Below are 16,965 nucleotides of genomic sequence, written 5' to 3'. Positions count from 1 at the left end.
ATTTGAACTACTCTACAAAAAAACTTGGAAGATTTAATATATTACTACAAAAATCTGCTAAAAAAGTCACGACGACCCCAACAAAGAGATAATATATTAGCATTAACCACAAAGCTAGAGAAATATTGTCAACACCTAATTGCATTAATCTTACTCTATTAATTAACATACAAATGAGAAAAACTATTAATAGACAAATATGTACACTTAGATGAATCTACTTATATTAATTTTGAGTCAATCATATAAAGGTAAGTATAAAAATTTTAGACTACATATTAAAGACCAAGTCAACCAGTGATGTGGCTCTGACTCAACATTCCTTTATCGACGTTGTTCGTCTTTCGAAATACATAATCCAAAGAATCTTCCAGAAAAATGTCATTCCGTTTCTTTTATTTCTTTTCCAGTGATAGTATAACACATAGGCCTGAAATATTCTTTCGATTCAAATTTGTTATTCCTCATTCATTTGATAATTGTACATATAAACAATATAGTGATAGATCTCTTGATTAAGTTTGAGAGAAACAAATTCAATATACCATAGAGAAGATTTCTTCATATTATTCTTGCTCTTCTCTTCCTCTCTTTTATTATAATATTAAAATCTCATGTCGTTAAACGATATATAGATATTATAAGATATCATTATTTAATCAGGTTTAGAAGTTTATTTCTACAACTTTATATAAAAAATATAATTATTGATCTATTCAGTCAGATGAAGGAATCAAATAGGCTTTCTTTTTCTTTTTCTTCTTTTTGATACCCAATAAATGATCTATTCAAACAAATTACAATGCCTTTTGAGTCTCATCCAATGCCATATATTTGCTTGGTCTTTGAAAATAAGGATATATATGTATATATGTATATATATACATATATAGTATAAAAAAAAGGCATATCTAGAAGATAATCTTTTAAGAGAGAGTTGCCTAAGTGGGAGTAGTTCATGCTCCATTGATGAAAAGCAATGGAAGCTTGTTTTGAAGCTATCCGAAATCAAAGTCAAAAACAAAATTCTTTAGATCTATTTGATAATTAACCATGGTTTGATTTTTAATTGTCTGAGTTTCGTAATTATATATTAATCTTTTACTATGATTTTCACTTCTCTTAAAGAAATATATGAATTCTTAATTAGATGCTATAAAAAAGATAAGTTTTTAAAACGAATACTAAACAATATTGATTCGAAGATAAAAAATATTTTTAAGTATAATTTTAAAAAATAAAAATCTAAAAAAAGGAAAAAAATTAAATGTTCCTCAAACAGCTTATTTTCTATTTATAATTTTTAAGAAAGTCATGCAATAATATACACATTAATAGATTACATTTTAGGTATGTGTTGGAGAGCACTATAGTTTATACTTTCAAGTAATGCAGCCAAAATTTGATAAAAGAAAGATTTTATATAATTTTCAAAGTCTCTTCATTGATGATTGACCTTACTTGATTGGGCTTCATGGTGAGAAGGTAGGGGAAAATATAGACCATTCATTTTTCCTTTTGGTGTTTTCTCTTTTTCTCCTTTTTATTTATTTTTTCTTTTATACACAGATTTCGTTGCTAATCTTTATTTGAGAAATTCTTATAAATAAAAAAAATTCAAAAAATATTAAATTTCTCATCGATATTCTCATACTTTTATGAATTCAATATTGATGTAAAGATGAAACGTTCATTATATCATTGAAAAATAAATATAATATAATAAAAATATCACCACTAATGTGAACATAATATTAACAACAAAAGAAAAATTCAACTTACTGGCAAAAGTTTCATTTGTTAATTTAAATGTTTTAAATTTTAAATTTTTATATTTTTCCAAAAATATCATCATATTTTTATAAAATCGATATTTTCATGAATATCAACTCCTAAAATCTTGCTGAAAATATTTTTCCAATATACGTAAATTAAAAGTAAATAATAACAAAATAAAAATATTAGTAAATAATTTTATCTCCTTTTGAAACAATAAACTTATTTACTCATAATTTGTGTTATTTGTTATCTATAGTGCAACATGATGATTAATTAACACAATGATAAACTTAGTAGGAGTCAAATTGATTTTTTTTTTTTCAAATTAAAATTAGTTTTGCCTTTTTTTTTTTCAAATACTGCCCCCATGAATTTATTATTGGTTAGGAGTGATAAAGTCTCACGTTGAATATGAAAAAGAATGATCATGGATATATAAGTGTGGACAATTATCTTCATTGGCATGACATTTTTTTGGATGGTTCCAAAGCAAAATCATAAAAATTTATACCCAAAGTAGACAATATCATATTTCCTTGTGGAGACACGTGAAGGTTGGTTGTCCTTATCATTATTATGAGACAAGTGACATACTATAGGCCTAAGGAATTGAAGCCACCCCTACGCAACCATATGTAGGTGAAGCTCGGAATTGTTAGGCTCGAGCCAAGGAGGATGTCAAGCTAATCAACTCACAATGAGTGGATCCGTAGAACAATAATATAATAGGAGAAACACCCACTCCTTGAAGAATACGTAATTTAAAATTGCTTGAGCTCAACACCACTTTAGATTAATATTAACTTAAGCGTTAAAGTGTGTTGGATAAAGTATCAACCCGGTGTCTATTTTTACTTATTTTTCATTCCAACAAAAAAATTGAGAAGAAAAAATAAATGCAACAAAATGCATTAGCTATGTTACAAGTATGGCCAGTTCGTTGTTTCACGTGGCCAAAGAAATATTCAATTTGCATATAAATAAAGATAATCCATTTTGATTAAAAAAAATGTAAAGTAGAATGACAGACTGGACTTTATTATAAAACTTTATTATAAAATAAATCACATGGGGGTTCTTGTATTAGACTTGAAGCTCCGATTATGGGTGACAATTTTCTTCTATCTTTCTTCTTTTTTTCCTTCTCTACACTGATTTGTTATGAAGATGCTGTCACCTACTCCACCATATCTTATAAATTTAAATTATTTAATAATCTGTCCATTAATTATTTGCTTTAAAAGCATTTAGCGATCGAAATGACACTTGTCTTATCAAAAACTGAAGTTTAAATATTTTACTCACTTGAACAATAATTTTGTGTAATTTCTTACAAACCTCGAATTAAAAATGAACGTTTCTATCACATGGTAGAATATATATTCAAAAGAAAATTAACTTTTTTTTTTTTTTTTGGTACATGTAAGAATTCAAATTTCTGAGTTACACTCATGATTAAAAATTTTCACGATAATGTCAAGAAAATAAGTTATATATATATTAATTTTAAATTGAAATTTAACACTAAAATACGATAGGATAGTAATGAATTTGTCCAACATGAACCTAACTTGACTGATATAATGTATATATTCTCTATATTATTGTACTAAAAAATAGTAGTGATGGCCTTGTGTTAGTATTTGTTTCTAGGTCTCTTTCGTTTATTTATATTTTTGTTTCTTTAACGTAAAAAGTATGTATTTGATATAAAATATTTCATATTTTAAGTTTTCTCTTAAACAAAAAAGATTGTAATCTATAATTTTATGTAACAAAGTTTTTTTTTTTTTTTTTTTTTTTTTTTTTTTTTAAATTATGGTTTATAAGATTATTGTCAATACCTTACTTGCTTTGTTCTAAATTGGGTAAGTGCAAGGATCAAACAACCACAAAAAAAAATATAAATATATGTACACATAATTAGGTACATTTTAGACTATATTCTTTTTTTTTTTTTTTCATTTCATTTAACTTTGTCGGATCATAGTTTATCACCTATCAAACTCTTTTTAATTTTTTTAATTAAAAAAATTAACACTTAATTAGAGTGTATATACATAGAAAGATGACTTATTAGGAGATAAAAAGGTAAGTTTTATCCACTTGCTACTAATCAAAATATAGTTTAACAAATGCTCTTCAAATACTGACACTCTCATAAATTTCAAGATATGGATTGCTTTCATTGGGATATAACTTTATTACATTCTTTATTGAAGCTGAACGAGCAATATTTTCTTATACTCAATTAATTAACAAGTAAATTTGACTATCTCAACTAACTTTATAAGTAAATTCCACTGTATCTTTTAAAGCACTTCTAGAAATTAGAACAACCTATATTAGAGGAAATATGTAAGAACGTACGTAGAACTTTATGTGTGGATGAGTAATTGTTATATTTTCCTCACATTTCTTTTCAAGGAAAATACTTAGATACATCTCGAGAATTCCCTATCAATGTGCATCCTACTAAGTTGTTCAATCATAATTTGCCATGTGGCAAATTCTTTTTATTTCCTTTTTAAAATATATATTTTTTGTGTGTGTGTGAGTAATGAGAGAAAAAGCATAGAAGCAGATGCACTCAAATATTATCCGAAAAAAACCTTGAGTCGGACGTATAGTATAGAAATAAAATTAGTAAACACCTAAGCAAGAACTTTGTTATATTTTTCATAAAAGGGTAGAATGAATGGAAAATTTTCATTTGTGTTGCAAGCGAGGTTAGAATGCTTTTAATACTTGGATGTATCTTAAGATACACTCATTTTTATGCATCTCACTTTTATCACTTGCGTAAAATTAAAAAAAAAAACATTGAAATATTAAAAAAATTGCCACATGTCAAATTATGATGGGTCAATTTTGTGGGATGCACAAAGATAGATGCTACTGAGATTACCAAAGATCTTTTAAAAAATAAGGTGAGATTCACTTAGATTAATGTGGGTGACCTACTAACATTTATGCACACAGATCTATAAGTATTCATCTTCGAGCATCTCCTTCAATTACAAAATAAATAAATAAATAAATATAGATAATGAGCCAATGATTAACAGCAACCAACCACTTAATCTCATGCTCCTATTTTCTTTACACATAAAGTACAAATTTAAGAAAAAAAGACAAAAAAGAAATGACACGTGACACATTTCTATTAGATGTTAGCTAGATTACACAAAAGATGGGTGTAGTCTGACTGCACCTAAGTTTTTCCTAAGTGAAGCCATATTCCAACCGACTCGACTCTTTTATTACATAATAAAAAAAAATCATTTTTTTTTACAAAAAAAGAAAAAAAAGTAATATAAATTTTAATCAAGCAATTAAGTAGAGGGCACATAGATAAGTGCAACCTAGCAAACTTAACACCTAAATATTTTTTTTAAAAAAATATCTTTTTTGAAAAAGGAAAGTAGTGTGTCAATTTGTGATTGAACGAGCGAAGTATTCTTCATATTAGAAATTTCTGAGAATGAAATGTGGAGTTGGAATAATTTCGGCAGATTTGAGGCCTTTCTGAAACAGCGTGTAAAGGAAAGATGGTAGGTAGGAGAGCATTATATAGTAAATTAAACTTGGTACTGAGTTAAGATAGTACAGTAAAGGGGAAAGGGAGATGGTTATAGACTGCGGCTTCCTCTTTATAAGGCACACAAAGAACCAGCGAAACCCATGCAAAAGTTCTTTCCTACTTTTCTTCTAATAATTAATGATGTCTCAACCTTGTTTTACATTTCTCTGTCTTATAGTTCTTGTTTTAAGCCAACTTAGTTTTGGCTACGGAGGTGATCAAACTGGGTGGGGATTTACCAATGAGGAATCTTGCCGGTATTGGAGGGGATGTGGAAGCTTCTTTGGGTGGCCGGCTGACAGGGGTTCTTCAGCTGGAGGCGGCGGAGGCAATTCAGGAGTTGGGTTTGGGTCCGGCCATGGTGAAGGTTATGGAGTTGGGTTTGGTGTAGGTGGGAATGGTGGAGGCGGTGGCGGAGGTGGGGGAGGTGGGTCTGGAGAAGGGTCTGGTCATGGTAGTGGATATGGAGCTGGAGGCGGAGGAGGTGGCGGTGGCGGTGGTGGTAGTGGTAGTAATGGTTACGGCCAAGGAATGGGATTTGGTGCAGGGTTTGGGTTAGGCGGAGGAGGCAGCGGTGGAAGAGGTGGCGGCGGTGGCGGTGGGGGTGGCGGAAATTCTGTTTGGGGAGGGGAGGCGTATGGACATGGAAGTGGGTTTGGGGGAGGTGGAGGTATGGGTGGCGGGGGAGGTGGAGGAGGAGGCGGCGGCGGCGGTAGTGGAGGAGGTGCAAATGGAGGAAATGGCTATGGTAGTGGCTTTGGCGGTGGTGTAGGTAGCGGAGGCGGCGGCGGCGGTGGAGGCGGAGGAGAAGGGGGTTCAAATGGAGGAAATGACGGTCATGGCAGTGTTTTTGGTGGTGGTGGTGGCGGTGGGGGAGGGGGTGGAGTAAGTAGTTCAAATGGAGGATATGGTAAGGGGGAGGGCGGTGGACTTGGCGGCGGAGGAAAGGGAGGACAAGGCATAGGAATGGGATTTGGGATGGGATTTGGTATGGGAATTGGATTTGGGATGGGAAACAATAACAATGGAGCTGATGAGTACAATGACCATACTAAAGCTAAAACCACCATTGCCCAACCCTAAGCGACCTTTTGCCATTACCATGCAATTATTTAAGATGCACAAAATTTGTTTGTAATCTTTAATATCCCATCATTTTGCATGTATTTATCACATATATTGTTTCCCTTTCAAATATCTAAGTTCAAGTTCATGATTTCAGGTTTAAAACTTTTATGATAAATTACTATTCTAGTTGGATACATTAAATGTATTCAAATTGAATTTCCATACTAAATTCAAATCAATTATGAGTTGACATGATGATAAACATCTTATCTATTAAGTTATCTTTGTAGAAAATGTAATTCTAAACAAGATGCACTAATTCATACTATATATTGTCTATTTTATATTTGTCCTTAGAAACAATCTTCCTAACTGAGTAAAGCTTCTTTTAGATTTCACAGCTTATGATTCAAGTACTTAAGAATTTTATTAATCTATTTTTGAATTGGTATATTTCTCAACTGAATTATGCCATAGCCAAAGAGATTGAGAAAGGCATAGGGAAGTGTGGCTAGGGAGGGAAGAGGAGAGATAGGAGAGATGAAGTAGTTTTGTTTTCCTTCCTTCTAAATTAGTTCATTTTAACCCCCATTAATTGTGTGAGAGAATTGTTTTTGAAGTTGATTAAAAGTGTAAGTCTAAATTTGAACACTTCCAAAATATAATGGATAAAGAAATTAAAATAACCACCCAAATAAAATTCAAACTAAATTTCTATTATTTTTAGGGGCAAATATCCTCCACTTCGCCCATAAACTCCTATGGCTTTGTTTTTGTAAAAACGTTATCAATCTAGTTCAACCACTACCAAGATGGTTAAGTCAAGACTATGATTTTGCTACCACTTGATAGTGACAATAACCATCAAAACATCCCCACAATGATATAATATTGTCTACGATAGGCATAAACCTCATGACTTTGTTTTTAGTTTCAAACCAAGAAATCTCATAGTCTTATATTAATAGAGATAATTGTTCTCACTTATATATTTATGATCATCTCCTTAATCTAATGAATGTAGACTTTGGTTGCATTTCCAACATTACTTGCTTTAAAATCAGTCCAGAAAATTTATCAAAATTTAAGAAAATATTCTAACAAAATATATCATAAAGTCAAACATTTGCAGCTCAATCAAAATAATAAACTAATCACCCATTAATTATATTTAGTGTTTTTACAATTTAAAAGACACACTATATTCTCAATAAAACTGGGCTTGGAATTACTAAACTCATGACTAGGCCCAGCCCATTTAAATCGATCGGTGGTATTCGCTAGACTAGGCCCAGCCCAATAGTGCGAAGCTCATCGTCGTCAACTCGTCGTCCTACCCTCCAACGGAGCTAATAGTACAGTACTTTTCAGTTCCATGGAAACAATTTCTTGCTGATTAGCTTTCCTTTTTCACCAAATTCTTATCCTCTGCAACTGCCATTCCCCTTTAAATCAGAGCAGACCGGATGACGCAGTGAGGTTAGGCTCAGAATCCGACGTCGTTGCGATGAAAGGCGGCAACGGCGACGGCGTCGTTTCAATCACCCAAGAGATTGACCATTGCGGTGGTGCACGATCAAGTATCTTCCAACCTCAAATTAAATAAGCTATGGCCCTTTTAACCAAATCAATGTCACATTAGGGTTAATTTTATTTGTTTATCAAACTCTATAACCTTATAAAACCAATAAATTATTTGAGAAAGAAGTAATTGGTGAGAATATTATTCTCCTTTTCATCTCAGTTTCATAGTTCTGATTCCTGAAGTGATCGCCCACCGAACTTAGGTGAGCCATTCTGATATCCTGTACTGAGTACCATGGGAAGAATAGTAATTTGTAAGTCTCTTATTTATGGCTGACCCCACCATTTTGTCAATAGTATTACAAATTTAACGGTGGAGATACTCTGTTGTTGGAAATTTTGGGTTTGATTTTTGCATCAGGGGCTGTACATTTTGGGGATAAATATGATTGAAGAAACTGAGGAATTGGCAGAGAATTTTAAGAGATTAGGGTGTGTGTGAGATTGTGCCACCACCACCCATTAAAGATGGGGTATTTTTGGCTGCTCAATTTGGAAGAGGGCACCCTACGCCACCCACTTTATATTTCACCAAACCTTTTGAAGTTTTTTTTTTTTTTTTTTATAATTTTTTTTCCTTATATGGTTTTTTAATCTTATTTTCTTTTGATTTTATTATTAGTATTTTGTTGGTATATGACGTAAAATAACCTACACATATATAAAGGTTCAAGCTTTTTCTCTCCTCTTGATATCTTCAGACTGATCCACAAATGCTCCTTTAGGCTGTCAGATTTGTTTCTTTGAAGAACTAAATTTGAAGGGCCAACAAGAAAACCCATCTCTGTAAGTTCTTCGCTCGTTCTTTTCTCTTGATTTCTGGTTTTTATATCTCCAGACATTGCGTTTTCCAATCTGAGTTTTTACCTTTTTTGTGATTATGTTTCTCTTCCTCTTGCGGGTCGTTAATTGGATCTTGGAAACTTACGTTGAAGCATACAAACTAACACAGTGTTTTGTAGACTGGATTCATGGAAGGAAATTGGAATATGTTTTTCTCTGGGTTTCTTAAAGAAGTGTCTATAATCTTGATTTGTTTGAATTTTTTTTAGACGGTCATTTGTAATTGTTCCAGGCGGTGTTTGATGTTTTGCATCTCCAATGTGACATGCCAGGCTTTTCATCTGCTCGAGTATTGTTCCCGGTATTTCAAATCAGTGATTGGTTTTTTAGAAGTGATCTTAAATTATTTGAATCATTGGATGTTCTATCGTCTCTTGATCTTAGTATTTCATGCCATTGGAATGGACCAGTTTTGCTCAAATTGCTTGCTTGCAACTTGTGCTAATAATTATTAGCAACTTGTAACTCGAACTTTCCTTGTTTATGAGTCGTATATGAACCATGACCATGTTATATCTCAATTTTGTTTGCAAGCATCGTAGAGTTCATACTGATTTTGCCTCTACTTTTAGCTATCTAGTTATTCGGGTTTCCATTTCATCTTGTTCTTTTCTAACTAATAACATGTTTGGGAGTAATTCTTTAATATTTAAAATCACTTTTGACATTTTCAAAATCACTCCAACGTTATTTTGATGATATGAAAATTGCATTAAGAGTATAAAATTAAATATAAAATTAATTTTATGGAATTAAAAACGTGTTTGAGAGTGATTTTGAATATGAGAAAAAGTGATTCAAGCATGCAATACATGGTGTGGTTTAAATTTTAAGGTAAAACTGATTTTCTGCCTAAATTTCCTTCATTCTATGTTCAGATATTTTAGAGTAGCAAGATGAGGGGAGGTCTGTGGCAACTGGGCCAATCAATTACTCGCCGTCTTGCACAGGCTGATAAAAAGGCTGTGGGACGTCGATTCTTTTCTACAGAGTCTGAGCTCAAAAAAACTGTTTTGTATGATTTCCATGTTGCTCATGGTGGAAAGATGGTTCCATTTGCTGGATGGAGTATGCCTATTCAGTACAAGGACTCGATAATGGAATCGACTGTGAACTGTAGGCAGAATGGTGGACTGTTTGATGTCTCCCATATGTGTGGACTCAGCCTTAAGGGGAAGGATTCTATCCCTTTCCTCGAGACACTCGTTGTTGCTGATGTTGCTGGGCTTGCTCCTGGAACAGGAACACTTACTGTCTTTACCAATGAAAAGGGTGGAGCCATTGATGACTCAGTGATCACCAAGGTGACAGATGACCACATATACTTGGTTGTGAATGCAGGCTGCAGAGACAAGGATTTAGCTCACATTGAGGAGCATATGAAAGCCTTCAAGGCCAAAGGAGGGGATGTTTCATGGCATATCCATGATGAGAGATCTCTTCTAGCACTGCAGGTTGACATATTCTGTTCATTTCAATTTTCATTTCCCTATCCTAAATTGGATAAACACTGTCATTAGTTTAGGATTCCTATTTGTGAAGTTGGTTTCATCTGCATATTAAATTGTTGAATTCATCCCCTTCACATCAACCCCATCGATTCAGGTTGAATGCATTGTTCTGCTGTTTACAATATTCGAATGCACCTATTGTGTTAACAATGTAAAAAAAGTTCATTGTCTTTCTTTTGTAGGGCCCTCTTGCTGCACCAGTTCTTCAACACTTGACCAAAGACGATCTGAGCAAACTTTACTTTGGTGAGTTCCGCATATTGGATATCAATGGAGCCCATTGCTTTCTCACCAGGACAGGGTATGCTTCCTTTAGGCTTAACATTTCTCTTTCCATTCTAAATGAGCCAAGTCTTTTGGTACCACATGAAATCTGTGAAAAACTAAACACGTTATTTCCTTTTTCTAATCATAACATCTCATATCATCCTGTGCTTGAAAAAAGTGATGAAATCCATTTATCAATCGTTTGGTTTTCAAGTTCAGTTCACGAATCATAGTGGTTCTTGTGAATGCATTCCAAATTTAGGGGAAGGAAAATGAACAATGCTGACAGTTAATTCAACTTTCTTGTACTTCTGAAAATAATCAGGTACACAGGTGAAGATGGATTTGAAATTTCAGTGCCTTCAGAGCATGCACTGGATCTTGCCAAAGCAATCCTGGAGAAATCGGAAGCGAAGGTGAGATTGACAGGACTGGGTGCTCGAGACAGTCTTCGACTTGAGGCTGGCCTGTGTTTATACGGAAATGACATGGAACAACATATAACACCAGTCGAGGCGGGATTAACGTGGGCCATAGGAAAAAGGAGGAGAGCAGAAGGTGGTTTTCTCGGTGCCGAAGTGATTCTGAAACAACTCGAAGAGGGCCCAGCCATAAGGCGTGTTGGTTTCTTCTCTTCCGGTCCTCCTGCAAGAAGCCACAGTGAGATTCAGAATGAGGAAGGGAAAAACATTGGAGAAGTTACCAGTGGAGGATTTAGCCCTTGCCTCAAGAAGAACATTGCCATGGGTTATGTGAAATCTGGATCTCACAAAGCTGGCACCAAAGTTAAGATAATTATCAGAGGAAAGGCTTACGATGGTGTTGTCACTAAAATGCCATTCGTTCCTACAAAATACTACAAGCCAACATAATTCATGTCTACTATGTATGTTGGTCCTGTCCTGTCAAGATTTTTCTGATCTGACCCTTCTCTTTTGACCAAATTCTGTATTTCCATGATGTCAAAAGTGTTGGGGTATTTTGTTTTCAAACTGCACTAATCAGAACTTGTTGAACATAAAAATGTAATCTTGCATTGGAACCATTTGCATTTAAGCATCAGCAGAACATTCTGCACTTTTTTTTTTTTTTTTTTTGTGCGTGTGTGTGTAAATACGCTACCCGCCTTGGAAGTGTGAAGTTGGCGCATGAAAGGGGTGAGTATGAACATTTTAAAAAGATAAAATAAAACACAAGTACTTAATCTTATGATGTCAAATAGATTTTGTACATTGGTTTCAAACAAGTGTTCCAAAAATCTTTTGTTTTTTCTCTTCTTGCTTTTGCAATTTTTGGTAATCTGCCTTAAGTTTCACTTTCTGTGTTTGTTACATGGAAACTTTGTGAGATTGTGTTGCAAATGAACAAGAAAGTCAGAGGATTGATTTGTATGGAGAAAATAATAACCATTTATATTTGTTATGAATTTAGTTCAAGGTATAAGGGTGGATTTTGACATGATCAAATGACGAATGTCTTAATTATCTCAAGTTAACAACCATTGACGTTATTTATCATCGGTTGGGGACTTTGCCAATTCAACTATAGATTAATGCCTTATTTGAAAAAAGGTTTTATTTTGAGGAATTCATTTACCTGCCTATAAGGCTAAGAGACATACCTATTGTTATAAGGACCTTTTTTTTTCTTATGAAAAAGGACAAATACAATCGAAGCAGAACAACTATGCAATGATATCATGAGACATAATCAGTGTGAACCACTCAAGATAAAGAATTGAGGACTTCTGATCCTCCAAAGTTTTGTGCGTAACACAGTGTGCCAACATGTTCTAGCTACGTCGAACATGAGAAAATGGGACAACTTCTAGCTCCCCGTCTCTATCCTTAGCCTCTCAATAAAAAAGGAGACATCAGAAAAGTCGACAACATTCATTTAGTAGATTTATGATCTCCAAACAATCAGACTCCACCAATATATTTGATACACTAATGGAAGACAGAGTCTCGAGTTCAAAGCAAATCGCCATAGCTTCAAGGAGCTTCACCTTCTGGCATCTGGGGATAGATTTCAACCCTACTAGATGCAAATGACCTTAGTGGTCACGAAGTACCCAACCCAACCCACTTGAATTGTTATTCGTACTCCAAGTTGCATCAATATTCAACTTCTAAAAAGATGGTTCAGGAGGTGCCGACCAATCTGAGCTGGGATTTGGGTAGGAAGGATCAACCCCTTGCATTCGCATCACAAATTGAAAAATACCTTGCATTCGCATCACAAATGGATTAAACATTAGTCGCATTATGTAATTGGCAATTAAAGAATACAAAAAACGTAAAAAGTATCAACATACAGATATACATGGTTCACTAACGGTGTGTTAGCTACGTCCACAAGGTAGAGGGAGAACAATATTATTAAAGAGAAAGTTTTTTTAATACAGCAAAAACGGAAGCGAGACCCCCGTACTTGGTTGTTCAAGAAACCAATAAACAAATTCAAGGCATTCCAACAAGTCGGCTGTCTTAAAAACACCACTTTGTTCCGAGCTTCCCAAAACTGTCACACCATGATCACGATCTTATTAATATTAACAAATACCACATGTTAAAAAATCCAATGTCAGCAGTTTTGATAATTCCATTAAGGCCTGTCATTCCAGAGAACATCAATATTAGTTGAAATAATCCTAAACCAAATCTTTCTAGAGTCCAAACAACTCCATATAAGGTGGTTTGCAGTTTCCACATGCTTCATGTAAAACACACACAACAACTCAGAATGAACACCTTTTTGGCAAGGTTATATTTTGGAGGGAAAATTAGCCCTAGGGGCTTTCGACTTTCAGAGTGATTGCCACATAGATTTTGAAGCGATCCTCTCCAACGAGCTAGTTGCATTCAAATTAGCAAGTTTGAGACCCAAAAAATAAGCACTTTTAATAGAAAATACTCTCTTATTGTCAAGATCCCAAATGATCTCATGGTTATGTCTACCCCTTGATCTCTGGAATTGAAGAATGGAGTTTGCATTTGTAGGAATGAAACTTGCCTGAAAAAGCTCCTTGTTCCATCCATCATTATCAGAAAAGAGATAAGCCTCTACTCAACCTTGTAGGCTTGGAGGCACTTGGAGAGGCACACAACTCCCTTTGAAAGCCAAGGGTCACCTATTGAAGATTATAAGCTCATACATTCAATAGTCAAGAAGCTATTTCACATTTCTTTAATCTTTACAGTTAGTTATTGTAACTACTTGTATAAAAGATCAGTATAAATACTCATCATTTACAAATTTTTTAGATACAACTACATCGCTTCAAGAAGAACTTGAAATATCTGTAAAAGAAAAAGAGTCTGTGACTTAGTTTCAATAAAACTCTCTCCTTCCCGTGGACGTAGGCTTTAATAGACGAACCACATACATCGCTCAGTATTTTTCTTCCCTTTCTTCTCATCGTCTACAAGATAGCACGATCGTTTACCATTTTCTTCATATCGTCTCGAAGATCGACTGATCGTCTACTTTTTCCTTCAGCAATTGTCTACGTGATTGCATGTTCGTTTACCTTTTCCTTCTTCCATCGTCTACTCGATTGCAAGACTCCTCCATTGTATACTCAAAGCAGTTGCACAGATCAAACAAGAAAGTATTAGGGTTAGAAGAAAGTAAAGGAACATAGAAGGCGGAAAACAAGAGAGAATCAGAGAGCAAGAGAGAGAAAGAAAAATTAATTTGCATTAAACACCCATCAGAAAGAAGTCACTCTTTCAATTTTTCCATTAGACAAAAAGTAGTGGAAAGACCACGTGTAAGGCATCAGCTGGAAAATCGTGGGCTCTTAATAACCAAGTTCTCTACCAACCAAAAGTTTTGGGGTAAAGAACTGGGCTCTCGGTTTTGGATCAGCAAAAAGGGCCTCACTTATTTCATCATTTGGGCTAAAAGTTTCATCATTTCACAGAAGCATGCCCAACACCTATCGATTTGGATGATCTGCCCATTGCCCACCTTCCATTTATATCCTTTCTCGAACAAATATCTTCCCCACAAGATACTCCTCCAAGCATATGAAGGGTTGTGGCCTAAACCTACCATTAGAAATTTCTAGTTTTGAAGTAGTTACCTTATAAGGCTCTTAGTAAGAAGGCTATTAGGTCTCTTGATAATCCTCTAACTTTGTTTTGCTAGCATAACTTGATTAAAGATATGCAAGTTGGGAAAGCCAAGACTATTGTCCTCTTTCCTAATACACATGCGAGACCAACTACGCCAATGAACTTTAGATTTATTACTTGATGACCCCCACCAAAATCTCGCATACACTTAAAAAATCTCATCACACAGACTTTTGGGGAGCTAAAAGCAACTCATCATATAGTTCGGGATAGCTTGTGCAACCGCTTTAAGCAAGACCTCCTTACGCTAGCTAAAAAGAGCTTCTCCTTCTATACTTGCTAGACCCTCAAAACCCACTCCTTAATAGCCCTGAACACCTTATTCTTATTTTTGGATAAGGCTATTTTTAAATATAGAAAATTGTTGAAAAATATTTTCAAATAAAGCAAAATTTCATTATATATCAGTGACACTGATAGACATCTATCAGTGACAGTGATAGACATTGATAGATGTCTATCACTATCTATTACTGATAGACAGTGACATTTTGCTATATTTGAAAATATTTCTAACAGTTTGACATTTAAAACAATTACCTATGGTAATATATTTATCAAGTAATTTTCAAAAGATTTTAATAATTGAAAATTGTAACAATAAAAAAAAATCGTAAACTGAGTCACGTTTTCAAATTCCCATTAAAAAAATTCCCATTTTTAAACCTTAGGTGTTAGGGTCGCCACACGTGTGATACTCAAATGATGCATAACAAGTAATGCTATGGGTTAATTTCTTGAGATGGTCCAAAATTGAGAATTGCAGAGACAGGAGGCTCGAGGGCGAATGTAAAAGTCTAACATGACTCGCTTAAGATTGAAGAAATTTGCGTTAAAGTCACCAATGGTCTTAAGAGATTGACCTAAGTGAGCTGACAATGACTCAGGATCATGCGTAGCTCTTGGCCGATACAGGCTTATGGCTGACCCATATGGGTTGGCCAAGAGCATAGGATGATTATTACATGATTCTTGGATGACCCTCACATGACCATGAAAGAACGGTTGAAAATTGAATGGATGAGACACTTAAAAATCAATTCAATTATGGACTTAAGTGGTGATGTAATGTAACCACCTGAATAGTGGTTCAATGGTTACAAGAGTTACAAAGAAGACAATGATGATCGCTTCATCAAAGAGAGAAAAAAAAAAAAAAAAAGACAACAATGATGACCCTAAGTTTCATTTACAAAGTGATGATTCTATACTAGTAAAGTAGACTATTTGCCTTGGATACATTAAAAGCACCATTATTACTATCAAGTTACTCAAAAACTCAAGACTAACTTGAATTTAACATCACACAGGTGCACATAGTTGTTTATGTTTTGCAAGTTGAGTTGGATCTCTATTATATACAAATATACTTTTGATCTACTCAACCATTTTTGGTATCAATAAGTAAGAAAAGCACTCTTCTAATCCTTCTTTAAGCAAGCAAACTATTTTTTAAAAAAAAAATAAAAAACAACACGTTAGATATGAAAGGGGAGGTTCAAATCATCGACTTAAGAGGATAGACTTGAAGTTGGTAACAAGTATTTACTTATTGTGCTAAGTGTCTAATTTTTTATTGTGTAGTTCATTTCTAATCTTAATTATCTTTTTTATAATATATGGGATGAGGATTGAACCTTTAATCTCAAGGCTTATGACACATATTCGATGCCAGTATAACTATACTCGTTATAGTTTTGACTCTAAGATTATCTAGTGGTAGCAATAATATCATATTTAAAAAAATCAAAATAGTCCGCAATTCAATCTTTCATAGGTCTAATGAGAAATGATGTAATAGTTTTTTTTTTTTTTTGATATTTCAAAATGAAATTATCTTTTTACCCCTTTAATTTAATTACCACGAAGAAAATATGATGTCTTGGTCCAAAAATGGGGACGTTAATCAGGAATTAATCGGGTCCATAGAAATTAAATTACACTAACCCAAAGTTCAAGTCGTAACCAGGTCCGTTTAATTCTCTCTCTTTATAGATTCCACCTTTTATCAATAATAATAATAATAATAATAAATTATTCTATATAAAAATTTGAATAAGCAGTTAAATTTTGACTGAGCAAACCCCTCTTTGACAAACCGTATTGGAGTTCGTTTGTAAAATCCTCAAAACTCTTACACATGAAACTGCTTAGTGAAACGCGTCAAAGGGCAAACATTACCATCAGT

General features: G+C 33.9%; 2 protein-coding genes and 1 pseudogene across 5 annotated transcripts; 2 read left to right on the top strand and 1 right to left on the bottom strand.

Moving 5' to 3' along the window:
• Positions 1 to 5,396: 5,396 nt before the first annotated feature.
• On the top strand, positions 5,397 to 6,669 carry LOC120084124 (uncharacterized). The gene has a single exon (XM_090310225.1). It carries the CDS (start codon positions 5,501 to 5,503, stop codon positions 6,443 to 6,445), a length of 945 nt encoding a protein of 314 aa, XP_090166351.1. The 5' UTR covers positions 5,397 to 5,500; the 3' UTR covers positions 6,446 to 6,669.
• A 1,103-nt stretch (positions 6,670 to 7,772) lies between these two features.
• On the top strand, positions 7,773 to 11,691 carry LOC120083194 (aminomethyltransferase, mitochondrial). Of its 4 annotated transcripts, XM_090310223.1 has the most exons (6): positions 7,846 to 8,010; positions 8,175 to 8,268; positions 8,716 to 8,800; positions 9,736 to 10,311; positions 10,551 to 10,669; positions 10,961 to 11,691. In XM_090310223.1, the coding sequence occupies exons 4-6, from the start codon at positions 9,754 to 9,756 to the stop codon at positions 11,505 to 11,507; spliced, it is 1,224 nt and encodes a 407-aa protein (XP_090166349.1). In that variant the 5' UTR covers positions 7,846 to 8,010; positions 8,175 to 8,268; positions 8,716 to 8,800; positions 9,736 to 9,753; the 3' UTR covers positions 11,508 to 11,691. The 4 variants fall into 4 exon arrangements, with proteins under 4 accessions (XP_038894763.1, XP_090166349.1, XP_038894765.1 ...); XM_039038835.2 differs by lacking the exon at positions 8,175 to 8,268 and having other exon boundaries at positions 7,773 to 8,010; XM_039038837.2 differs by lacking the exons at positions 7,846 to 8,010; positions 8,175 to 8,268 and adding an exon at positions 9,090 to 9,158 and having other exon boundaries at positions 8,710 to 8,800.
• Positions 11,692 to 12,380: 689 nt separating this feature from the next.
• LOC150029956 (uncharacterized) lies at positions 12,381 to 14,985 on the bottom strand (annotated as a pseudogene).
• Between the last annotated feature and the right edge of the window lie 1,980 nt (positions 14,986 to 16,965).

The sequence above is a fragment of the Benincasa hispida genome, unplaced genomic scaffold (genome assembly GCF_027475165.1).
Source record: "Benincasa hispida cultivar pf3 unplaced genomic scaffold, pf3_genome.v1.1 HicScf765, whole genome shotgun sequence".
In the NCBI taxonomy this organism is placed as follows: Eukaryota; Viridiplantae; Streptophyta; class Magnoliopsida; order Cucurbitales; family Cucurbitaceae; genus Benincasa; species Benincasa hispida.
This window is presented reverse-complemented; position numbering and strand designations above follow the sequence as displayed.

Excerpts from the sequence above, each read along its gene's own strand:
- LOC120084124 (XM_090310225.1), top strand. The coding sequence starts at position 5,501 with ATGATGTCTCAACCTTGTTTTACATTTCTCTGTCTTATAGTTCTTGTT.
- LOC120083194 (XM_039038835.2), top strand. The coding sequence starts at position 9,754 with ATGAGGGGAGGTCTGTGGCAACTGGGCCAATCAATTACTCGCCGTCTT. Across the intron at positions 10,312-10,550 it reads GATCTCTTCTAGCACTGCAG|GGCCCTCTTGCTGCACCAGT; the intron begins GTTGACATATTC and ends TTTCTTTTGTAG. Across the intron at positions 10,670-10,960 it reads TGCTTTCTCACCAGGACAGG|GTACACAGGTGAAGATGGAT; the intron begins GTATGCTTCCTT and ends GAAAATAATCAG.